At 46.2% G+C, this 25,763-nt stretch overlaps 1 protein-coding gene across 6 annotated transcripts in view; it reads left to right on the plus strand.

The window, feature by feature from the left end:
* The window catches only part of PPP1R16B (protein phosphatase 1 regulatory subunit 16B), a 101,273-nt gene that overhangs the window by 26,297 nt on the left and 49,213 nt on the right, over positions 1-25,763 (plus strand). For all 6 annotated transcript variants that reach the window (XM_079126215.1, XM_079126218.1, XM_079126219.1 and 3 more), the window contains one exon: positions 2,459-2,806. In XM_079126215.1, the coding sequence (XP_078982341.1) occupies positions 2,557-2,806 (250 nt within the window). In that variant the 5' untranslated portion in view covers positions 2,459-2,556. The remainder of the gene's footprint in view (positions 1-2,458; positions 2,807-25,763) is intronic.

Here is a 25,763-nt window from a genome sequence, read left to right on the forward strand (position 1 = left end):
CTCTGTGTCTGAGAATCCCGACTGTCTGTGCTGACATGCAGGCCAGTTGGATCCAGACTGAGATTTTGCTGACCTAATGTTGCTTGAGACCCATGAGAGCAAAAGGTATGCATTGTCCCCCCCACCACTTTAAAACGCTATCTAAAAAGGGAAACTTCAACTAGGGTTGCCTAGGTCCCAATAGTTCACCTGTTATCAAACGTTTTTGGTCTTAGAGCCACTTTATTCCCTTAAATTGAGGATCCTGAAGAACTTTTGTCTATGTGAATTATATCCATCAATATTGATCTTAGTATAAATGAATACTGAGATTAAAAAAAGTCCTTTAAAATAATAAACCTGTCATGTGTTATAACAATATAACAACCTACAACATATTTTATTAGACTGTTTCAAAAATAGAACAATGTGTAACATTTTGATGAAAAATTATTGATGAAAAGTTATTGAGGAAAGTGGCATTGTTTAAAAACTTTTGCAGTTCTCTTTATGTTGGGCTTCATAGCTGGATTCTCCTACCTATTTTTTTTTTTTAATTTTATTGTAAACAAATGGGATACATGTTGCCTCTCTGTTTGTACATGGCGCAAAGGCATACCATTTGTGTAATCATAAATCCACATACAGTAATGTTGTTTGTCTCCTACCTATTTTTGATTAGAGCATTATAGTTATGCATAATAGCAGGGTTCATTTTGACAAAATCATACATGCATAGAAATTGTTTCACTTCATTTCAGTCCCAGGTACCCTCCCCGTCCTCTCCCCTCCTTCCACTCCCTATTCTCCTTCCTCTACTGAGTTTCTTTTCACTCATTTATTTGTTTTTGATCGATGCTTTATACATGTACATAAAAGTGGAATTCATTGTGGTATATTTATACAAGCATTTGTTAAAGTCATTCTGCATTTCCTCCCTTTTCCTGTCCCTCCTCCCTGCTTCTCAGTCTCCTTCTATTGCACTATATGTTTGTGATATCTTATCTCCCCTCTTTCTCCTCTTATTTTGCTGTAGTTTCCACCTATTAGAGAAAACTTTCCGCCCTTTATTTTCTGAGTCTGGTTTATTTCACTTAGCTAGATGTTTCCTAGTTCCATCCATTTGCTGGATATATATATTACTATATATAATGAAATTTTACTCATCCAGTAAATTATTATATATATATATATAATGAGATAGAGGTAGCTCCTGAGCCTTCCTCAGGAGGCTCATGACCAGAGTCCAGCTTCAACCTGGACCTGCGGGTGAGATATATATATATATATATATATATGGTAAAACTTCATTATACATACACACACACACGCCACCTTTTCTTAATCCACACGTCTGTTGATGGACATCTGGGCTGGTTTCATAATTTGGCTATTGTGAATTGTGCTGCCATAAACATTGATGGCGCTGTGTTGCTATAGTATGCTGATTTGAGTTCCTTTGGATAAATACCAAGGAGTGGGATAGCTGGGTCATATGGTGGTTCCATTCCTAGTTTTTTGAGAAATCTTCATACTGTTTTCCAGAGTGGTTGTGCTAATTTGCAGTTCCACTAGTAACGTCTCCTACCTATTTCTACATTTAATCTGCAGCAGTGTCATCTGTCACGTGGCTTTGGGAACTCTGTATGTTTGTGAGATAATGAAAGTGGAGAAGATTAATAATAACAGCTTAATCTAATTATTCAAATAGTTTTGAACTTCAGAATGGTTTGAAGGGCTCTCAAGGGTTGCGCATAGTTTTCCCAGGCCATACTTTGAGGACCACCTCAGTGATATGTTATATCCTCTGGTTTCCTTCTGGTCTTGCCTGTCCTATCTCCATAACAACCTGAATCCCCTAATGAGCAAAACAAAAGAGCCTTGTGCAGAAGTATTAGATATTCCTATTTCTGAGGACTTGGGTTCCTATGTGGGTGCCTGCATAGTCTCCAGATTTTCTGGGTTCTGCAGCCCTCATGTTCAGAATCCATGGGTACCCCTCTGTTTCCAATACCCGCATATCTGAGTCCTTAAAAACACAATGACTTTATATAAGAAAACTGGACAGACATGGTTCTTATTAGGTGGTTGTGACTGCAGAGGAGGACAACCACCACTATCCGGTAGAACCTTCTGGAATAATAATGGGAGAATGCTCTCTGTCTGTGCTATCCAGCATGGTATCCACTAGAAGCAAGTAGCTGTTGCTCGTTTGAAATGTGACTAGTACAAGTGAGGAACTGAATTATTTTAACTGATTTAAACTTGAGTAGCCACATGTGACTCCAGCTGCCATTTTACCCAGTACAGTCGGACCTTGCACGTTGGAGTGCAAATCCTCCACTCTCAGGATTTGCACTTTTGTCCTAGGCGTAACGGAGAGAGCGCCTCAAAAGGGTCTGGACGTGGGGCGGCTGGGTGACATAATCAGATCTGAGTTTTGGAGTCTGACGAGCATGTCACTCTCTTCCTGCCACAGGTCCCACCATGAGGCCCCAGCCCCTCCGGAGCCCCCGTGCTCCGCCGGCCCTGGGTGCACCGCGCTAGCCCGCAGGGCACTTGGGTGGCGCGGTGGCCATGGCCAGCCACGTGGACCTGCTGACCGAGCTGCAGCTGCTGGAGAAGGTGCCCACGCTGGAGCGGCTGCGCGCCGCCCAGAAGCGCCGGGCCCAGCAGCTGAAGAAGTGGGCGCAATACGAGCAGGACCTGCAGCACCGCAAGCGCAAGCACGAGCGGAAGCGCAGCGCGGGCGGCCGCCGCAAGAAGGTGTCCTTCGAGGCCAGCGTGGCGCTGCTGGAGGCCTCGCTGCGGAACGACGCCGAGGAAGGTAGGCCGCCCTGTGCCTGCGGGGCTGGGGCCCTGGGCGCCGGTCTGCGCCAGGTTCTGCAGAACCTCTCCCCAGGTCAGGCCGCCCCACCCGGCCAAGGAGAGGAGGTTCCAGGGGAACCTTTGACCTCGTCTTAGACTTTTTTTTCTTTCTTTCTCTTTTGAGCCCAAGGCTTCCGGTGGTGTTGCCCCTGTTGGTCTTGAACTCCTGGCCTCAAGCAAGCCTCAGCCTCCTACAGGCGCGCCACCGCCCTTAGGCTAGTTTGTGGAAACAGGGATTCCAGCCTTTGGCTCATGAATGCTATAATAATTTCCCTCAATTCCCACAAATATTTACTGACAGCCTATGTCCTGCACATTACCACTCTAGGTAATGACTAAGTAGGACCTGGTTTCTCCCTTCCAAGAGCCGGCACTAGTAAGATCTTGGTTTCTTAAGCCCCTTCCTCTGTGCCACACCACGCCTGCCTTTGCTTGCTGGTCTGGTTTCTTAGCCCTCCCTAGACCTAACTGGTGCAGGGGATGGTTCAGAGGTTAAGAGCCTGGTCAGCCTGAAAGGTAGACTCCTCCGTGACCTTGGCAGTGACCAATCACTTCACTCCCTGTTCTTAGTTTCCACCTCTGTAAAATGAGGGTAATAATAGAATTCACCTTCAGGGTTTGTTGTGAAGATTAAATTAGGTAAAACCTGTGATGTTCTTGGAATGGCCCCTCATGCTGAATCAATGGTTACTGTTTTATTTTATTATATTCTTACTATCCTCCATTTTATTACACTTATAATTTATATTATTCTAGGATGTCCAAAAGGCCTGGAAACAGACACATATGCCCAATATTGTCGAGGGCATTTTTCACTTTATGAAGTGAATGAATAAATAAATGTAAACACATAAACACTCATATAATCTGTGTCCAGACTTTATGACTTCCCTATATTTTATATCTATATATCTATCTACGTCTATTTCTATCTATATATTTGGGGAATTACTGGGGATTGAATCCAGGGGTACTCTACCATTGAGCTATGTCCCCAGCCCTTTTTAATTTTCTTATTTAGAGACAGAATCCCACTAATTTGCTGAGTCTGGCCTTGAGCTTTCAATCCTCCTACCTCAGCCTCCTAAGTTGCTGGGATTACAGGTGTGTGACATTGCACCTGGCTACTTGTTACATTTCATTTAATTATATTACTATTATATATCCCATGATCCAGCTATCATGATATTTTGAAAGCTATGTATAATAATACCCATTTTACTGATGGAGAGATTGAGACTCAAAGAGGTTTAGAATCTTGACCAGTGGCAGAGCAGGATCAGAACCCCCAGGATCCAACCTCTGGTTAGTGCCCATGGCTTTGCAGGTGTGCTTCCCATCTTAAGGATGAATGAAGGAGCTGTTACTCAAGTCCTCTTCTCTGGGCATGTGCTAAGGGGGTCACGCCTGCTCACTGTGCAACCAAGTTTGTGCGCGTGTCCTTTGATCCCCTCAGCAGCCTCTGGCCCATCCTTGAATACTAAGCCTTTCTGTTGTCCCTGGGGAGTCCTAGTTGTTTCCGGGGCCCCTCCATACAAACTTCAGGCATATGGCGGGAAAGTAGTCAATCAAAGAGCTGAGAGGTGGCTGCATTTACAACACACAAGGGTGCTGGATTTCACTGGTTGAGCATCCCTAATCCAAAAATCTGAAATCTGAAATGCTCCAAAATTTGAATCTACCTGACTCTCCAAGTGGAAAATTCCACACCTGACCTCACGTTGGGTTGCAGTCAAAACTTAGGTGCACTAAAAATATTGAATAAAATGACCTTCAAGCTATGTATATTAAGTGTAAGTGAAACCCAAGTGAATCCCCGAGTTGGCTCATTACGTATATGCAAATATTCCAAACTCTGAAAAAAAAAAAAAAAAATCTGAGACTCTTCAGGTCCCATGTGCTTTCGGTTAAGCTTATTCCACGTGTACTCACTTAGTGCTTCAGGTTCTCCAGCTCTCTGAAAACACAATTCCCTTTCATCCGGGTATCAGGGGCTCTAGGAAGTGAGCAGAGACACATTTCCAGACACACTCAGCTGGAAGCAGCTCAATCTCAGAGGCATGCAGTCTCTGGCTCAGGGACATGGCCCTGAGGCTCCTTCCCACGTGTGGCTTGCCGAGTGACGTGGCAGCCCTATCCCACTCAGTGGGCGGCTCATCATGATGTCTGATTTTTGATGGGGTGGTGGCTCATCAGCTCTTCTCTCCCCACTCACCATTTACTCCCTTCTTTCCTGACAAAGCCCATCTCCCCTACCCAAGGGGCTTCTCAGAAGCCCTGTGAGCTGCCTGTGTGGTTTCAGAATGACTACCCAAGGGATGGCACCTCCTGGCCCCCTGCCCTGGCCGCACCCCTTAGTGACCATTATGTGCCCTGGTTAGAAAAAGCACTGGACTTGGATTTCAAGGGTCAGTCTCTGCCTCTCCCTCCAGCCTTGCCTGTGACCTTGACATTTCACCTCCCTGGACCCAATGTATTAAATGTATAGCATGGAGTCCTGAATGACTGCAAGAGGGTGTGTCAGCAATGAGGCAGCTTTTTGAAAAGTTACCCTGCGCCCTGTATCAGAATAGTGGTAATTTTAACGTGCTTTCTCTATGAATTTTTTAAAAACAGACTTAAATGTTTTTAAGAATGCAAATATATACAAACACAATCTTCTTGTAAGAATCCAACAACAGCTGGGCTTGATGGTGTCCGCCTGTAATCCCAGTGGCTCTGGAGGTTGAGGCAGGAGAATCGCAAGTTCAAAGCCAGCCTCAGCAACGTAGTGAGGCCCTAAGCAACTTAGCGAGACCCTGTCTCAAAATAAAAAAAGAAAAAGGGCTGAGGATGTGGCTTGGTGGTTAAGCACCCCTGGGTTTAATCACCAGTACAAAAAAGAAAAAAAAGAAATGTACAAGATCACAAGTCCCCTCCCTCCTCCTCCTCCATGCTCTTCCTTCCTTCTTTCCGTCTTCTCTGATCATTGCTTGTTAGTTTGCTGTGTTTCCTTCCAGGTCTTTTTTTCATTTACCTCTGTATTTGTGGACTTGGAGAGAGAGAGAGCAAAGATTTTTTTTTTAAAGCTTTTACATAAGTGGTGACATCCTGGAATCTTGGATACATTATTCTGCAATTTTCTTTTTTTATCACCCAACAATATGTCTTGGAGCTATTTTCATGCCCGAGCATGCACCATGCAATAGCTCTGCGGTATTCATCTTGCCTGCTGTGTACTATTCCAGAGGATGCTTTCACCAGAATTTTTGCACTGGTTCCTTAGGGATGACCATGGAGATTTTTGTGGTAGTTTTTCTTTTGCCACAGTGAATGTTTTGTGGGCACGTGCGATTGTTGGTCTAGAACCGATGTTGAAAAATGCAAGAGCTGAATCAAAGGCTATTCGATTTGCATGAGAAAAATGCTAGCCGCCAGGGGCAGGTCCCCTGACTCTGGGGACTGGTAAGCGAGGATGGACAGACCTGAGCGCTGTGCTCTGTGTATGCTATGGGGGTGGAGCTAGAGGCGCCCCGGGGTTCCAAGGTGGCCTGGTTTGAGGCAGGTGTGAGGCCATCAGACAGCCTTGATCCTGCTGGGCTGAGCTCAGCTTGCCGGCAGCATGACAGCCCAATGCTCTGCTCCCAGTTGGCTGGGAACGGCTTCTGCTTGACGTGGAGCTGGTGTTTGGGAGGCTGCCGGGGTGTTAGCTCCCAGGGGGGTGGGAGCAGGGGGTGGCAGCTCCCCCGCCTGGCTGAGCTCACAGCTTGCTCTGAGTCAACCTTCTTCACCTGCCTGGGGAGTGTGAGTAGTTCCCAGGGAGAGGCAGCGCCGGCGCGGGAACTCACCGAATTTCCCCCCCCCCCCCACCCGTGGCCTTTAGGCTAATGTCTTTGACCTCTGACCTGCCTGAGTCCTACCCTTGCTGTTCCCAATCATCCTCCCCTGCCCAGCCAGGCGGATCCAGCTCCTCCGAGCTCCTCCCCTGTACCCTGAGCTCTCTTTCTTTTTGCCCCTTCGCATATGCAGTTCCCTCTGTCCGAAACACTCTTCCCCTAACTCAGCCTCTTCAGGTTGGGTCTGGGGACCTTCTCTGGGAGCCACCTGGGAACCTTTTCTGTATCCCACCCCATCACTAGTTAGAGCAGAAACTCAATACCTCGCTTTTTTTTTAGCAAGAGGCAGGTAGTGTCCAGACTAGGAGAACAGACTGCAATGTGACCTCCAGGATTCAAATTCTGCCTCTATTATTGACTAGCTGTGCATTCTTGGGAAAGTGACTGAACTTCTCTGTGTCTCAGTTTCCCTGTTTATAAAGATGAGGATGATTATAATATACCTGCCTCATAGTTGTTGGAGTGTTAAATTGAGTTGGCAAATGTTGAAATGATGTGAAAAGAACTAGATAAGTGATGTAATTGTTGCTTCTACATTATCTATTACATATTCTCTTGTTATTACATATTCTCTTAATATTATATAAATTATTATATATTGTCATCATTATTGATTATCAGGTGCTTACTTTGTACCAGGCAGCCTGTTTTACCTGTGTTATCTCAGTTGGCTAATCCTCACAGTAACACTTTGATGTTAGAGAGTCAGGCCCCATTTAAAAAAAAACAAAACAGCTTGGGTTTAATTTTCAGGTTATAAAATGTATTTTTTTTTTTTTTTTGGTACCTGGGATTGAACCCAGGGGCTCTTAACAACTGAGCCATATCCCCAGCCCTTTTTTGTATTTTATTTAGAGACAGGGTCTTGCTGAGTTGCTTTTGCTGAGGCTGGCTTTTGCTGAGATTCTCTAGCCTCCTGCCTCAGCCTCCTGAGTCGCTGGGATTACAGGCATGTGCCACTGCGCCCAGCTGAACGTGCCGTTTTAAATGTACAAATTCAGTGGTTTTCTGAAAATTTATGGAATTGTGCATCCGTCACCACAGTCCAGTCTTAGAACATTTTCTCTACCCCCAGGCGAAGTTTATCGCCCTTGGGCAGTCCCTCCCAGGGCCTGTCCCCAGCTGTAGGCATCCTCTAGCTACCTCTGCCTCTGAAATTTGGCCTTTTCTGGAATTCAGCTTACATGCCATCATACGGGCTTCTTGGCTGTAGGGTGGTGTTTTCAGGGTCCAGCAGGCTGTGGTCTGTGTGCTTCCTGCTTATTGGTCTGTAGGGCTCCGTTGTACAGACCTGCCCACCTGGTTCATCCATCCCCAGCGGATGAACATTTGGCTTGTTTCCATTCTTGGTTAAGATGGAAATGCTGTTGTGGACATATGTGCAGGTCTTTGTGTGGACATGTCTTTGTTTCTTTGGGGTGGTGACCTAGGGATGGGATTGCTGGGTCCTATGCTGTATTGCTCAGTTTTCTGGGTTGGCTGCCACCGTGTTATATTCTCCCACCTGGATTCACAGATGAGGAACTAGAAACTCAGAGAGGCCAAGTCACTTGACAAGGTCTCATGGGACTTAAGTGTCGGATTCAGGACTCAACCCAGATGGGTTTTCTCTGAAGCCCTTGCCCTTGACTACCAGGTGGTCCCTGCACCCCCTGCTCTCGTTTACCCAGTGAACCGGAAACCACTTGGCTGCTTCTGACGTGCTTCTTTTGGTGGTATGGACCCCGGGGTTTCTGGTGGTCTCAGGCCTTTGGTTTTGGGGGTCCCCAGTTACGTCCCATATCCTCAGCCACTACTTCTTTTCAAGGCAACAGTAGCCCAGCCTTTTTTGAAACCACTGCTGTTTGTTATTAGGGCTTCTGTTTTTCTCTCGGAATGTGTATGGGTTTCTTATGGAAAGTCTATTCACATTTTGAAAAATGAGTGATTCTTCTATACTCTAAATTTAACTCTTCAAGTGTTATTCTCACAGTAAAGGTTTTTTAAACTTTTTTTTTTTTTTTTTTTTAAGCAGTGGAACCTTTGTGTGAAATATTATGCAGAAACCCAATATGTAAAACAGATGAAAACAGATGAAAGAGAATCTATTCTGACCCAAGTCTGCTGGGGACTGCTGGAACCTTCCCACCCACCCATGCAAACCTCTCCTGACCTCAGGCACCCATGCAGACACCTGGACTCTGCAGGGGCGGCTCCAACCACTGAGGGAGAAGTTCTGACCTTCATTCACTTTTGGTGAATTTGAAGGACTATCTCAATAAAAAAAAGGGGGGGTGTTCCTTCTCTTTTCAAAGTGAAAATAATGCATCCTTGTAGAAAAATTTTAAAGTACAGAAAAAAAGAAAACACTAAGAAGATAAAATGAACTGGATATGAAGTCACATACCTGTAATCCCAGCCACTTGGGAGGCTGAGGAAGAAGGATCACAAGTTCAAGGTCAGCTTTGGCAATTTAGCAAGAACCTGCCTCAAAAAATAAAATAAAAGGGCTGGGGATGTAGCTCAGTGTTAGGAGGTCCCTGAGTTCAAAATAAATAAATAAATAAATAAATACTCACACACCCTTTGAACACTAATAGTGATTGGTAATATTTTTGTAGTGTTTTATCAAGGACACGAGTAGGGCTCTCATGTAGGGTAAACTGAGGAAAGTTTAATAAAGGAGCACTTTACAAAGGGTTTTGGGCAGTAGTCTTCAACCCTTTTGGTCTTAGAGCTCTTTTGTTTTCTTAAAACGAAAAGTCAGCTGAGAGTCCCTAAGAGCCTTCGTTCAATTAGACTCTATCCATATTTACTGTATTAGAAATAACAGCAAAGGAATTAAATACTTATTCATTCATTAAGTCAGAACAGTAAACCCATTATCTGTAATCCTAATTATCTATTGCTGCAGAGCAGATGAGCTCAACATTTAGCAGCTTAAAACCATAAATATTTACAGTCTCACAAAATTTCTGTGGCTCAGGAATTCAGGAGCAGCTTAGCGGGACGGTTCTAGCTCCGGATCTCTCGTGAGGCTGTGGTCATCTCCAGGTTTAACTGGGGCTGGAGGATCCACTGCCAAGATGGAGCGCTTCATGGCTCTTGGTTGGAGGCCTCGGTTCCTCGCTGCCGGAATCTCTCTGTAGGGCTGCTGGAGTGTCCTCCCCATGTGGCAGGTGGCTTCTTTTGGCAAACCAAGAGGGAGAAAAAGCCACCGTGCCCTTTGTGACCTTGGAAATCATGTACCATCACCTCCACTGTATTCTCTTCATTAGAAGTGACTCACTCGGTCCTGCCCACACTCAAGGGGAGGGGTATTAAGTCTCATCTCTTGACAGAAGAGGAATTTTTGGACACGTTTTAAATGTTAACATATAAACATGATATTTTTATTAAAAACATTTTTCAAAACAAAAAGTAGTAAAAAGACTAGCTTTGTTTTATACTTTTGCAAGTCTTTTAATAGACTGTTTAATAGAAGACAGGTGGATTCTCTTATTTGCTTCTGTATTTATTCTATTGTGATATGTCATTTTGGTTGAAGTAAATGAAGAAAATCTTATCTCACAGAGATAGGTAGTTGGGAAAAAAAGGAAAAATTATAATTGCTTTTTAAGACATTTGTGGATAATCCCTGATTATACACCAAAATTCAACAGGTGGTAGTTTCTTAAAGGTTGGTTGTGTTGTAGAGTCTGAAACCGTTCTGATTTTTAACTTTTCTTACTCTGTCGCATTAAATTTTGTTGGTCTGTCTTCAGTTTCTCATGGTTCCTGTATCCATGTGTACTTTTTAAACAATAGGGTTTGATCTGTTGGAAAACCGTGGTTCACTGAGTTCCAAAGGTTAATACATTTCATTATATAACATAAAAAAATTATAACCAATCTCATCAGAAAATTCTTCAGGTTCTGGGAAACTGTAGGCTCATGGTGGCACACAAATTCTCTGAAATTCAAAAAAATTGGGTAGGGGTTGTGTTAGTCAGCTTTTCCTCTCTGTGATCAAAATGCCTGACAAGAACAACTTAGAGGAGGAAAAGCTTATTTTGGGCTCACAGTGTTAGAGGCTCAATCCATGGTTGGCTGTCTTCAAGGCAGAAACATCATGGCGGAAGGGCATGGCAGAGGAAAGCTGCTCAGCTGAAGGCAACCAGGAAGCAGAGAGAGAGAACAAGGAACCAGGGACAAGATATATCCCCCAAGGACACACCCCCAGTGACCTGCCTCCTCTAGCCTCATCCCACTGACCTATCCTTACCACCCACTAGTCCATCCAAATTATTAGTCCATCAAACAAATTAATCCATTGATAAGGTTTTAGCTTTCCTAGTCTAATGGGTTCTTCTTTGAACCCTGCTACACTGTCTAACATGAGCTTTTCTGGGGACACCTCATATCCTAACCATAATGGGTCAGCATGGTAGTAGAGCATGAGCTTGGCATGAGTAAGCCCTGGCTTCCAACCCCAGGACCAAAAACAAATCAATAAACAAATAAAAATATAAGTTAAATTGTTTGCTTGAAAGTTCAAATTATATCTTTGGTGACAAATGCTGCCTGTTTTGGGAGATCCTTTTGCTCACTTTAGAGAAAATGCCTTTAGGTGAGAAGGGCGTTCCACAGAGGCCGGCTCTGCATTGCTCAAGGAAGGCAGATGAAGATGACAATCATGCTTCCTGTGTTTCTCTCATTTTGTCACACATAATATTAAAAGGAAATGTACTCGGAGGATGAGTTTAATACAATTACTGCATTTGACTGCTTCATCAAAGACATTTGAAAAGGAAACTGGTATTGATTCTTTGCACTTATAAAAAGGCGAGGAAGACCGTAACTGCTAGTGTATTTGACTCCCTGAAAGTGTCTTGGGAGCCACTCAAAAACCACTGATTTACAGGAACCAACAAGGAATGGTCCAGTCATCTGGACTAGCAAAAGTGGGGAGCTGTTCTTACCCTCAGGGCCTCAAGGGTCAAGGGGAGGGGGGCACAGTGCACCTTACAGCAGGCACCCTAGGGAGAGGGCTGCCTGACAGGCGCAGGGCTTCCCCCTCATGCACCTGCTGTCCAGCCTTCTGCTGTTGCTTCCATTACCAGACCCAACCAGATAGCGTTTGGTGTGGTCCAAATAGATAGGCTTCCCCCGGCCCAGAGGAGGGTGCATCTGGAGACCCAGGTGGAGCTTTTGATCGCCACCCAGTTGACATCCACTCTTTGGATCTATAAACAAATGCAGAATAATTCCATGTATATTTAAAAATTCACTTTTACTCTAACCTTCGCTTGTCAGTTCAACAACACGAGACATCTCCCATGGATTTTAAAGAACCTAAACAAAGTAATGGCATGAATGAGGTTGGGAGGTGGGAGGCTTGTGTGAGTTACAGTGTCAGGGACCACGTCTCTGAGGAGGTGATGTGGGCTGAGCCTGGGTGTTAGAGGGAACCAGAGGAAATGTATAAAGGGGCCTGCAGTGGGAATGAACTTGGTGTGTTTGAGGACAAAAGAAAGGGGGAGGTAAGAGGATGGGAGGTAGAGAGGTGAGCAGGGGAGAGCATATTGATCCCCGAAGACTGGGATGGGAAGTGTACATTTAAATGAGAAGCTACTAGTGAGTTTTGAGAGGGGAATTCTGTGATGAGATGGAGATTTGGAATTAGGTATAGATTGTCCTGTCTGCTGAGTGGAGATTAGACTGCAGGATTCTATTCTCACAGCGTATGAGCAGGAGCAAGGAGGCCTATGGAAGCCATCACAGTAGTCCTGTGAGAGTCCCCAGTGTGAGCCAGGGAGGTGCAGCAGTGAGGAGGAAAGTCCTCAGGGCTCTGTACAAAGGAGGAACTCCATGATGGCATCTGGGCTCTAGACTTGAGCACCTACGTGGATCATGGGAAGAGAGGGGTGGGGGGGGTTGGGATTTGGACAGAGCTGAGAGCTCTGTAGGACTATCCATGTTGATATGCCCTTTACCAGGCAAGTGGAGATCACGAGGTGGCCACTGAGCTTGTGAGTACAGAGCTCAGGGGGAGCTCGGGATGGATATTGCACTTCAGGAGACCTTAGTGTGCAAATCTTTCCAAAGCCAAGGGACTGTAGCGATCATCTGGGGAGCAAGGGTAGATGGAGCAAAGGAGGTTCCCCAAGAGGAATCCTGGTGCACCTCAATAAGTACATGTTAAGCCAAGAGATCAAAGGAGACCCAGAATCAACTGACAGGGAAGTAGAAAGAAAACTAGGATGGTGTCTCCAGAGCCTAGGGATGGAGGGTTCTAGAAGGAAGGACTGTTGGCCAAATCAAATGTTGTTGAGAGGTCAAGTATTTTGTCTTATCTTTGTAGAGTCCTTCGAAAAGAGATTTTTTTTTTTTTTTTTTTTGCAGTGCTTGGGACCGAACCCAGGGCCTTGTGCTTGCAAGGCAAGCACTCTACCGACTGAGCTATCTCCTCAGCCTGGAAAAGAGATTTTTAATGATGCCCTCATATACCTATCTAGATGGATCATCATTTTTAAAATCACTCCTCTCTATTATTGTATTTTGTTTCTTCCTGATTTTTGCTGCTATAAATTGTGCTGTGGTGAATATCAATGTATACAAGTAATTGGCTATAGTTTTGATTATTTACTTAAGGTGGATTACTAGAGGTTTATTAGGCTTGAGAATATAAACATCTATAAGGTTTTGACATAAAAGGCTCCTCTGGTTCCTAGAAAGCTTGCGTGCGCAGCCTGTGCCTGGCCTTGCCACCACCTTCTACGTCAGTGCTCTGGCCACTCACTTACGTGTCCTCTATGGCTGCTTTCACACTGTGATGGCAGAATTGAGTTTTTGTAACAGAAATCATATGGCCTGCAAACATGAAAATAATTACTCTCTTGCCCTTTATTAAAAAACAAGTTCATGGATTCTTGCTCTGAGATGTTTCCTTTTCCAGCAATGTCTATTAACTTGTATTTTCTCCGAGTCTCTTTTGGCCTTATTTAAATCAATTCAACATGTAATTCTTCTGGAATTCATTTTAGTATGAAGTGGTAAATAAAAATCTGTCTATATTTTGTTTCCAAAGCGTTATCAATTGTCCCAGTATCCTTCGCTTTCCCACAGATTTGTGATGCCACCCTCCTACTCTGAAGCATCATCTGTAAGGAAGGGTGACTCGCCAAGCTGTTCATTCTGTTTGAACAATGTGTCTGTGTGCTAGTCACACACTACTTCAACCCCGAAGCTTTGGATTGTGGCTCAGTGTATGATGCAAAGAGTTCTTCCACGTGTTGCTTCTCTTTTCCAAAATGTTCTAGGTTATTTTCAGCTGTTCACATAGTATTTAGGACTAGTGGTTGTTTTCCTTTGGACCTAAAAAATTTGGAAGTATAAAAACTAATATATTAATTTGTACCAAACTGAGCTAGCTCTCTTTCTTTCTTCCCTTCCCTTCCCTTCGCTTCCCTTCCCTTCGCTTCCCTTCCCTTCCCTTCCCTTCCCTTCCTTTCCCTTCCCTTCCCTTCCCTTCCCTTCTTCTCTTTCTTGTACCTGGGATTGAACCCAGGGACACTTAACCCTGAGCCACATCCCCAGCCCTTTTTTTTTAGACCCAGAGTCTCATTAAGTGCTGAAACTGGCTTTGAACTCGTGATCCTCCTGCCTCAGTCTCCCAAGCCACTGGAATTACAGGCATGCGCCACCACATCGCAGTGAATTTTCTAAGCAGGCACATGGCATATGTCTTTATTGGGAAGGTACTCTTCCATGTCCTTCAGGAAAGCTGTGAGATTCTCCCCCTCCCCATATAAATTCTATTTACTTCTTGAAAGGAGCACTTTTGGGTTTTGTATATTAATGTTGTATCAAGCCACTTCATCTTAGTCCTGGTTTTTCAGTGGTTCTCCTGGGGTTCTCTGTGTGTTTGCAGATGATAAGGTTGTTAGATCAGCCTAGTGTTTCCATGAGCCTGAGCATAGTAGTCCTGTCCATATTCTATCTATCTTCTCATCTCCTAAGTTAACTACTCCTGTTCCTTCTACCATTTCTTTCATGACACATGACTTTGAGATTTGTGAGCATGTTCTACTTTGTCTGTATCCTCCCCAGACTCTGAGTGAATGGAATGGTCACCTTTCCTTGGCTGGGTTTGTCTCTTAGCACAGCCCAAGTTTCCATCAGCTATTTAGATAGCTGCTATTGACTCATATTGAGCTGATAAGAAATAAGCCCCCGAGTTGGTTTCTCATCAGTGAAGCATCTTTCTCATCTTGATGGTCTAAAAAACCATTTTAAAGTATAGTATATTCTTCCCACAGACAAAGGGCAAAACTAGCTGCACTTTCCTATGCTGAGCACACCATATAATCAGCACTCAAATCAGAAACTGAACATCGCCAATACCCAGAAGCCTTCCTGGATACATAGTTGATTTCTGACTTTGAAGTTAAGGCTCTAAATTTATCTTGTTGAGTTCAGAGCCCATTATCCACCTGCTCAGATAATTTTGGATTCTTGAATGATAAATTAGGACTTTTGTGTCATCAGTGACAGAAACTCAAACTAACTTAAGCAAAACAGGGTTCACGTAGCTGAAAAGCTCAAGGAGATCACAGCTCCAGGCATATGTGGCTACAGAGATCACCAAAAGGTAACTGTGAGTTGATGACCATCATCAGCTCGTAATGCATGCCCTATCCTTTCAGCTACCCTAATAGGATCAATCCCCCCCCCACCCCCCCGCCAGGAGTGCTCCAGGTTCACCAAGTCTCTGAATTGAATCTCATTGGCTAAGATTGGCTTTATGACTCCCTCTGAGTCCATCTCAGTGGCTAGGTCAGGGGGACCAGTGCTGTGCTCCGTCCTACCTCAGCCATATGCCCACACCTGGAGCCAGCTCCTTTCCAAACAGGTGGACTAACACTAAGAGAATATGTTATAACTGCCCCAAGGAAAGGGGATGCTGTTTCCAGGAGGAGACAAAGTGGATGCTGACCAGGCCATCATGGAATGTTTCCACTGCAAATGAAATGTTCTCCAGCACTTCCTACTTGCTGTTCATGACTGCAGTGAGCTTTGTCTTCCAGACCAGAGTTGTCCAGTAGAGCTTTTCTGTTGATGAAAATGTGCTGTCCAAGGTGGTAGCTACTAGCTATTGGTTCCAGAGCACTGAAAACATGGTTAGGATGATGGAGGAACTGAAGTTTTGATTTTATTTAATTTGAAGTCTTTGGAGTAGGCAGCTGTGCTGGACCAGAGGCTGCTCTATCCGAAACACAGTCCTTCGCCATTATCCAAATCCCTGATAAAAATATTGAATAGGTCGTGGCCAAAGAGAGCCTGAGGCACACTGTTAGAGAGCCCCCTCAGGTGAATGTCTCAAAGTCAGTCTTCACTCATTGGAAGTAGTTATGCAACTGACATGAACTTCACTCTGTTGGTATTTGTAGTTAACATGTGGGGACACAGCACAGAGGAAGAGCCTTCCTGCTGCGAAACTCAGCAGATTTCTCAGTGAGAGTTAAAGTACAACAAAACACGTGAGATGTGAGTGGGGATTCAGGCATGGAATGCGCAGAGCACCCCTGGCCATCATCAGACCGGTGATGAAGCAGCCAACAGGACAGGCTGGGCCAGACCATCCTGGAGCTCCGAGTCCAGCTCAGGCACTGGGAACACAGCACAGCAGTGATGTGCTTCACGCTAGGTAGAGCATCCTAGGAGGGCCTGGCCAAGAACAGATGCCCAGAAAAAGGAAGCCAGGAGATCACGTGGGAGCAGTGCCATTTAAATGCTCGCCTCAAGAGAGGGCACGGTGACCAACAACTTCGAGATTGCCATCCTGTTGCTAGGGACAATCTGATTACAGGCAAAAGATGCTTCAGCCAGTCTTGGCGTCGTGCCATTGAACACGATGATTATGAACCTCCCTGAAGCTTCTGATTGTCATTTGGCATCCCTGCCAGGTCTGCCTGCAAGCACAGAGCAGGCTGACCATGCTCAGGTGCATTTCAGGCCCCAGGGCCATTTCCATTCTCCTGTGATGCAGGCGCTGTGTTGCAGGAGCGGCCTCATGATCTTGGGTGGTATGAGGCTTCCCTGGGGAGATGAAACCTCTCCTGGTAGGCTGGTCAGCCATGGTCCGTCACCAGGGTGATGCATCCTGGGAGTCTTGCGGAGAGTCAGCCAATCAGAACTCCCTTGAAAGGGCACCAGACTCCAACCCCCTCATACCCAACCACTTTTCCCCAGGGTGTTAATAAGGACACATAGGAGAGGCTTGTCAGCCACTCACTGGAATCCAGATAATCCTTACCTTTGAAAGGTCTCAGTCTAGTGAGCCCATTGAGGAAATAGAGAAGGTTTTGCTGTGATAATTTATTCTTTTTTTTTTTTTTTTTTCATGGTCCTGGGCATTGAACCCAGGGTCTTGTGCATGCGAGGCAAGCACTCTACCAACTGAGCTATATCCCCAGCCCCATAATTTATTCTTGCCTGGCTTCTAAGGACCCCTGTTCCTATCTAATCGAGTGAGAAAATGGTCTCTAGTTCTGTCCAGCTCAGAGGCTCCTTAAATGCATGAACCCTAAGCCCTTCTCTCAACAGTCACTAAAGCCAACTCATCAGATGACCACATGGAGGAAGGCTAGGGTTTTAAAAGCAGAAGAATGTTCCAGAATCTTCCCAGGGTATTGCACTGTATGGAACACACATCCATGTTGGTGCCACCACTCCATCCTCTGCCTGCCATGGTAGTCTATAGAAACTGCATCCAGAACCGAGGTGGAGACTAAGAAAGGGGATACACGAAACCTGAAATGCTACCTTTGTCATTTACAGAGAAAAAGCTAAGCTAAACCCAAATCCTGATGGAGGAGTCAGGACTTCCAGTCCTTGAAGGGGAAACTCTAGATGCAGGCTTTTGTTTGAAGCCCCAAGTTCCCTGGGTATCACAAAGGTCCTTATGGAAATCCTCTGGTGAGTCGCCCTCAAGAGCTCAACTGTATTATTTAACTATTGTTGCATGACAAATTCCCCCAAACATTTTGTGACTCAGAACGACTTAGTATTTCTCAATGAGTCTTTGGCGTGCCTGGGCAGAGCTGCTACTGGTCTTGCCTGGGCTCACTCATGAGCCTGTCGCTAAGGGCAGCTCAGCCAGTGTCCAGGCTCAGTGAGGGTGACTTGGCCTCTCTCTCCATGTGGTCCATCATCCAGCACAGTGGTCTCAGGGCTCCAAGATGGTAACCAACCCCAATGTAGAGGCCTTACCAAGCCTTTGCCTGCATCATGATTGCCAATGTCTCTTTGGGCACAAGGTCACATGGCTGACCAGAGCGGTCACAAGCACACAGGTACTGGAAGGCAGGATTCACTGGGGACCATTATTGTTACAATATCATCCTAGACTTTGCTTTGCTTTAGACTGGATTTCTCACAACACAGTGTGATAACCCTGAGCATGTCATGTTGAGGGGACACCATGATTTGCTTTTGATGTCCCTTGAATGTTTTGGGTATGCTGAGTGGACTAAATACTGCTACTGGAGCCCTCTCTCTGGGTACTCTGGACCCTGGGTTGAGAATGCAGCTGATCTGATCAGCATTGACGCTAAAACCGTGGTAATCAGGAGGCAGCCGTGGAGAGTGGTGCTTCTGTTTATTTAATTTTATTGCATATTAGCTGCAGAGCCATGACAATGATTTATATGATTTCATAATATTATGTTGAACTCTCAATAATTGGGGTTAAAGTCTGGATCAATGTTGAAACAGAAACAGGAATAGAAAAATAATCATCAGCCAGATGGAACAAACCATTAGTTCACAAATGCAGTGTGCTCAGTAAGAAAATCTCACAAGACGTGGATGACAGAGGGGATGCAACGCAGAGGGGCCCTTGGTGGCGGAGAGGCGGAGACGTGGTGGACTTCCTGTGAAGAAGGAGCACGAACTCAGATTGGCGAGTGGCGCAGGGGTGGAGCGCTTGCCTTACATGCACAAGGCCCTGGTTTCCATCCCCAGCACCACAAAACATGGAATCAGACAAAACTAAGTTTCAACTTCTATTTTGTGACCTTGGGTAAATTACTTAACCTCTTTTGGACTCGGATTCCTCATCTGTAAAATGAAAGAGAACGACGTGTGTGGCAGGGAGGGGTAAAGAATGGGCAGCGAACAAGGTCAGTGTGAATGCTACTGTTCTCTGCCGCCAGCCGCGGTTCCAGCCGGCCAGAGGCAAGGTTAGCATCTCGTTTTTCTTCCGAACGCTGCTGCTCATCTGCATGGCCGTCACTTCTGCTGTGTTCTCTATTGCTGTTCACTCAGTGCTGTTCTCCTATTGGTCACTCACGCCAGCGTGTTCTTATTATAGTCATTTACACTTTGGTATGAAAGTGTCCACAACTTTTTTTTGCAAGTTTTCTTTGTAGGACTTGAAAAGTTTTGGCAGGCCCATGTAATGTATGACCTAGAGCCTGCTTACCTTAGGGAATTCTTTGACAGTCTCTAAAACAAAAGGACCAGTTCCCTGAAAGGACTTCTTTTTTTTTTTTTTTTAATTCATTTTTATTGTAAACAAATGGGATACATCTTGTTTCTCTGTTTGTACATGAAGTAGAGGCATACCATTTGTGTAATCGTACATTTACCTAGGGTAATAGTTTTTGATTCATTCTGTTATTTTTTTCTCCCCCCCACCCCTCCCACCCCTCTTATCCCTCTATAGAGTCCCTCCTTCCTCCATTCTTGCCCCCTTCCCACCCCCTATGTGTGTCATCATCTGCTTATCAGTGAGATCATTGGTCCTTTGGTTTTTTGAGATTGGCTTATCTCACTTAGCATGATATTCTCCAACTGCATCCATTTGCCTGCAAATGCCATAATTTTATTATTCTTTATGGCTGAGTAATATTCCATGGTATGTATATGTGTGTGTGTGTGTGTGTGTGTGTGTGTATGTGTGTGTGTGTATATATATATATATATATATATATATCACAATTTCTTTATCCATTCATCAATTAAGGGGCATCTAGGTTGGGTCCACAGTCTGGCTATTGTGAATTGAGCAGCTATGAACATTGATGTGGCTGTATCTCTGTAGTATGCTGATTTTAGGTCCCTTGGGTATAGGCCGAAGAGTGGGATAACTGGGTCAAATGGTGGTTCCATTCCAAGTTTTCTAAGGAATCTCCACTCTGCTTTCCAGAGTGGCTGCACTAATTTGCAGCCGTACCTGAAAGGACTTCTGACAGAGACCATAGACCTCACAGTGCCCAGGGTTTCTTGTGTCAGCTCATGAGGTAGCATGACAATCTGTTTTGGTTGGCCTGAGTCATTTGAGTGTCTAAAACCCATCTTAATTATAAAAGCTCTTTGGAGGGACCCTAATTAGTTTCTGTAAATTACTTCCTCTAACCTTGCCGAGTTAATGTAATCTGCTCCCTTGTTATTAAAAGAACCCACATAACCCTAGACTATTTTATAAAAACTTCTTCCAAGGTACTTGGGACTTAACATTTCTTTGAGGAGATGTGGTGGCCAGCCTGGCCCTGAATGGGCTCTGTTTCCCACAGTCATACCTTCCGGCTCTTGACTTTCTCCTCCATTGCTGCCCACGGATGCTGAAAATAGCTTGTTTTCTGGCAAGCCTGAAATGAGATTCTTTCTGATTTAATCAGATCCATAATGAACTTCTCCTGGCTTTCAGGAGAAAACACCCTGAACTGCAGGGCTGGCTAGGGCAGGGTCCTGGGGAAGAAGGGGCTTCGTGCCTGAGCGGCCCACCTGAGCCACTCCCGCGTCCTCCCGCTGCAGCCTGGACTCTGGTTCTGGCTGGCAGTGATTCATGGCATGTGTTGTGTGGGCTGTGCCTTCAGGTCCCCTGTCGTGCAGACCCAAGGACTCAAAGATAATAGGACTGTTCATCCCAAACATCAGCTGCTTGTCTAGGAAGAGACACTTTCTGACCAGGTCTAGAGGACTTCTCAAGGACTAACAGGCCTGGCTGGGGCCAGGCTTCACTCGATTTTTCCAAACTGGTGGGGCACTTTGTTTGTTTGGTTTTGTTTGCAGTATTGTATATGGAACCCAGGGCCTCACACTTGCTAGGCAAGCACCTCACAGCTGAGCTACATTCCTGGCCCTTTAAATTTTTATTTTGCAGATTCTGAAACAGGAGCTTGTTAAATTACCCAGGCTGGCCTCAAAACTGCAATCCTCCTGCCTCAGCCTCCTGAGTAGTTGGGATTACAGGTATGTGCTGTCCAGGTGCCCAGCGCAAAATGTTGTTAAGTCAGAAGATAACCACTTCAGGCCGGGCATGGTGGCGCATGCCTGCAATCCCAGCTACTTGGGAGGCTGAGGCAGGAGGATGGTAAATGCAAGGCTTGCATGGCAACTTAGTGACACTATTTCTAAATAAATAAATAAATAGGGCTGGGGGTATAGCTCAGTGGCGAAGTTCCTGGGTTCAATCCCCTGTTTCACAAAACAAAAACCCAAACAAAGAAAAACTCCAAGAGGATCACAACTCTGGAGAAGAGGCTGGGAAGGGGCGGCCATCCATCATCCGGTGGGTGACAGAGTTGGCTAATGAAGGAGCAGGTAGGCTAATGGGGAAGTAGCTGGGGAGAGAAGTAGCTGGAGGCGGGGAGTAATTGGGTATGGAGGCCAGGCACAGCAGTGAAGACGGCCCCCGAGCTGGGAGAAGCCCATTCCCACCTATCCAGTCACCTCCATTGCGTCACCGACTGAGGTCCTGCTGGGTCTTAGGCTGCCAGTCAGCTGAAGCGGGGCTGCTGTGAGCTGTGGGGCTCAGCACTTGGGAACAAGGCTGCTTTGAGGCAGTGGCAGGCGGGCATGGTGTGGCTGGGTGAGTCTCTGCCCTTTAGAGGGGCTCCCGCCTTTCTGGGCCCCTTGAGGGATGGGGAGGCTGCTGGCTAGAGGTTTTGGCCTCCCCGCTGCGGACTTCCTCATCCTTTCTATCCGTCCCTCTGCACGCTCAAGGTCCAGGCGTGGACTAATGCCATCTGTGCATCAGCTCACTGCACCTCCCAACTGCTCTTTGAAACCAGTACCATTAACAACGCCATTGTAGCCAGGCACAGTAAGCGTGTGCATGTAATCCCAGCTTTTCAGGAGGCTGAGGCAGGAGGATTGCAAGTTTGAGGCTGGCCTGAGCAAATGAGTGAGACCCTGTCTCAAAATTAAAAAATAAAAAGGGCTGGGGGGTGAAGCTCAGTGGTACAGTGCTTGCCTGGCAGATGTGACGTCCTGGATTAGATCCCTAGTACCATCAAAAAACCCACCTTAAAGGTAGATGGAGGGCTGGGGAGATAGCTCAGTCGGTAGAGTGCTTGCCAAAAAAAAAAAAAAAAGTAGATGGATTGAGGCTTAAAACAGTCTAGTGACTTGTCCCCTTTAGTAGGGGCAGAGCCAGGACTGTCTGACTACAGGATCTGTACTCCAGGCCCGATATTGTAGTCACAGTTAAACCTACGTAGATCATTTATCCTTCTTCAAAGTCCCATCATCCCCACTCACCGTTTAAGAGCACCTAGCAAGGCTGGGCTGGGAGTGAGGGCTCAGGGGGAGCTGCCTGCCTGAGCGAGGACATTGAGAAGCAGGTCAAGTGATCGTGGCCACCTCTGGGTGGCTGCCACCACCTGACTGCTATGTTCCAAACCCATTTCCGAGGAGGTCGGTCAGGTTAGTCAGGGTTTAGAATCAGGCTTCCCCAGGGTTTCTGTTTGCACTGAGGCATTTACAGTCCGGGGTGAGTCTCCAGCATCTGTGTAGCGTGAGACATAGAGAACAGTGACTTCACATGTGGGAAGTTCCTCCTCTTCAGACAGCCATCCTTCCAACAGGTCTTGAGACAGATGCCACACCAAGGGTCAGACCTCGCTGACACGTTCAACTGCATCTTCTGACACCAAGTGCTTGGAAAACATTGTATGTAATTCCAGGTTTAAAAAAAAAAGTGTTTAGAAAAGAATTACATTTGGGATCTGAGGAGCCAACTGTACTTCTTTCATGAAAGTGAAGCATCATGGCATCCAAGGTGATGTGGTACCCATTTAATAACCTGCTGGCTCCACATCAGGATGTTCTTGGTTGATAAAATTGTTTTTCACTTAAATAATCTTGAGGTTAAGCACCAACTAATGGAAGGGGGTTGGATTTTATATAGATAGATCAGTAGGTAGGTTTGGGGACGTGTCAAATACACCATCTTTGTCTCTGCAGCTGAAAATATATTCTTCAAGCCCACACAACTCTGTAGATTTCTTAAAGTTCCATTTTTGGCAAGTATATTCTGGTCTTGGTGTGTTCTGGCTTATGAACTGCTTCTGACTCATGGTACTCAGTGACTGATACTTGCCTTGACCCAGATAGATGTCTCTCAGGGCACCGTTGCTGGGGGCTCCCCATGGCGTCTGAGCCCTTCGCTCCTTAGTATACATGGCTTGAAGCCCTCATCCGGGCACTTGAGCACTGTCTTAGCTTGGGCTGCCATAACTGGATGGCTTAACCAATAGACACTTGTTTCCTTACAGCTCTGGAGGCTGGGAGTTCAAGATCAAGGTTCCAGGGTGGTTGGTTTCTGGTGAGGACATACCACCATCTTGCTGTATTCTCACAGGGCCAGGAGAGAGAGAGAGGAAGTTCCCTAGTGTCTTTTCTTATAAGGACACAAATCCCTTCATGGGGCCCCATACTCATGACCTCATCTAAGCCTAATTATTTCCCAAAGACCCCGTCTCCAAATACCATTGCATTGGGGGTTAGGGATTTAATCCTGGGAGGACACCATTCAGTCCACAGCAGGTACTTTGTGCTGTCAGGCCAGAGGGCTGGATTCTTTGATGCCCCTGGGTGGGGGTCCCTGCAAAGTGGAAGAAGCTAGCAGGGATTCTTCAGGGGGAGCACAGAGGCCTCATCAGGTAGGAGGGGGTTCCAGAAGGGAAGTTCACAGCTACTTGGAGGCACTCTGGACTCCCAGGTCTTAGCAGAGCTCAGGATGGTGGGGAGAATCCTGGCTGCTCCCGTGGGTCCAGAGTTCAGATGGAGCCCAGCAGGGAAGCTTCACTTCCGCTCCATTCTGTCTGGAGTCCCAGCCGGGATGACTGAAACAGTCATCCTTCAGGAGGCGGCACTGGGCACTGACTGGGCATCTCGCTCCCTCATCCTGTGGCTCCAGGGCCTCTTGCTGAGTCATCTCTAGCACGATGCCTTTGGCATAGTCTGACTTCCCAGGTGATGGCTTGCAGCTCCGGAAGCAAGTGTTTTAGGATCCAGGAAACTGCCAGTCTCCTGAGACCTCGTACTGTCACATGGCACACCCAGATTTAAGGGGAAGGGTGTCCCTTGGGCCCCAAGGGCCTCCTGATGTCAGAAATTTGGTGATCACAGTTGGGAATATAGACCAGACAGAAGGGTCTGAGTTCCAAAGGCAATTGAAGATATGTAAAAATGTGGATGTAACTGTGTCCCAAATGTAAGTGTAGATAAATACCAGTGCAGGCGTGCAAGTGTCCAAAGTGCTGTAGACAACCACCAAAGCAGATGAGACGTGTCCCAAATGTAACTGTTTACATTTGCCAATGCAGATGTGGGTGCATCCCAAAGAGAGCCGGACATGGATAAAAATGAAGATGTAGCTACATTTGAAAAAAAAAGCTCTAGCCAAATACCAATGCAGATGAGTCACTGTCCAAAAGGGAGCTGTGGACATACACCAGTGGAGATGAGTCTGTGTCACAGAGGTAACTGCAGATACACCAAAGCAGATGTGGCTGTCTCCTGAAGGCAGCTGTAGATAAATACCCACGCAGATCTACACCAGGGAAGACGTCTGTGTCCCAGAGTGACCTTAGACACATACAAAGGGAGATGTGTGTGTGTGTCCCTAGTGCCACTGAACACATGTATCTGTGCACGCTTGCTGTGTCTTAAAGGTAGCTGTAGGCATACACAAAGGCCAACATGGCAGTGTCCCAAAAGTAGCAGAATCACGACGCATGGAATTCAGTTTCTGTTCACGATCCTGCTTTTCCCTCCTTCTTCCCCTCTTCCTCCCACCCGCCTCTCCTTCCTCGACTCTGCTAGACCTCCTTTGCTCATCTGTTTACTCCTGTTTGATTGGTTCTGGGTCTTGTTTTTATAAGTCTGTGAAATCTGTGTGCAGGGATGTGCTATATGCCAACTCAGATTGGCCATGTTTCAAATGCCAGTGGCCACGTGCAGCTGACACTCACTGTGTCGGGGAGTTGGGCTCTGGACCGAGTCCCTCCGTTGCTACGTTCCACTGATCAGGACCCAGACTGTGGCTGTACCTTTGAAAGAGAGAATGGTACAGATTTTCAACCCATGTGCCCAGAAGAATAAGGAAATAGCTTTGTAAAAGCACAGCAAAATTCTGTCCCAGCAGCCAATGATTTTCTGTACACCTGCAATGTCCTAGTCAGCTGGATTGGAGGCTTTGCTTAGTTGTATATTTTTTTTGGCTGGGGGCGGGTACCAGGGATTGAATTCAGGGGCACTTGACCACTGAGCCACATCTCCAGCCCTGTTTTGTATTTGATTTGGAGACAGGGTCTCATTGAGTTGCTTGGTGCCTCTTTGTTGCTGAGGCTGGCTTGGAATTCCCATCCTCCTGTCTCAGCCTCCGGAGCCGCTGGGATTACAGGTGTGGGCCACCCCGCCTGGCTTGGCTTAGGCTTTCACTGGGGAAGGAAGTTTGTCCTCTAGACTGGTTTCCACTGGCTTATAGTGCAGGCTCCTCAAGGTGGCATCCCAGGTCTTCCATCGGGGGTCTGGAGGGTCCCATCTGGATATTCTTGCTCGTGCTCTTCCTTGCTGGGAGTACTCATGCCTTTTGTTGGGCTGTGACTCTCTCCCCTGATTCTCTACCCTTCCCTTGGCCCTCGGCTACTTCTCTCTGTCCCTGCTGCTGCCCCCACTTGCCACCTGGTACAGGCAGGAGGCAGCACGTGGATAGAGGAGGAACATGTGGTTCAAGAGCTGTCGGTTTGTGATTCCAGGCCCAGTTCTGTTCACCTGCTGTGTGGCTTT

This window comes from Sciurus vulgaris, assembly GCF_902686455.1.
Source record: "Sciurus vulgaris genome assembly, chromosome: 2".
Taxonomy (NCBI): Eukaryota; Metazoa; Chordata; class Mammalia; order Rodentia; family Sciuridae; genus Sciurus; species Sciurus vulgaris.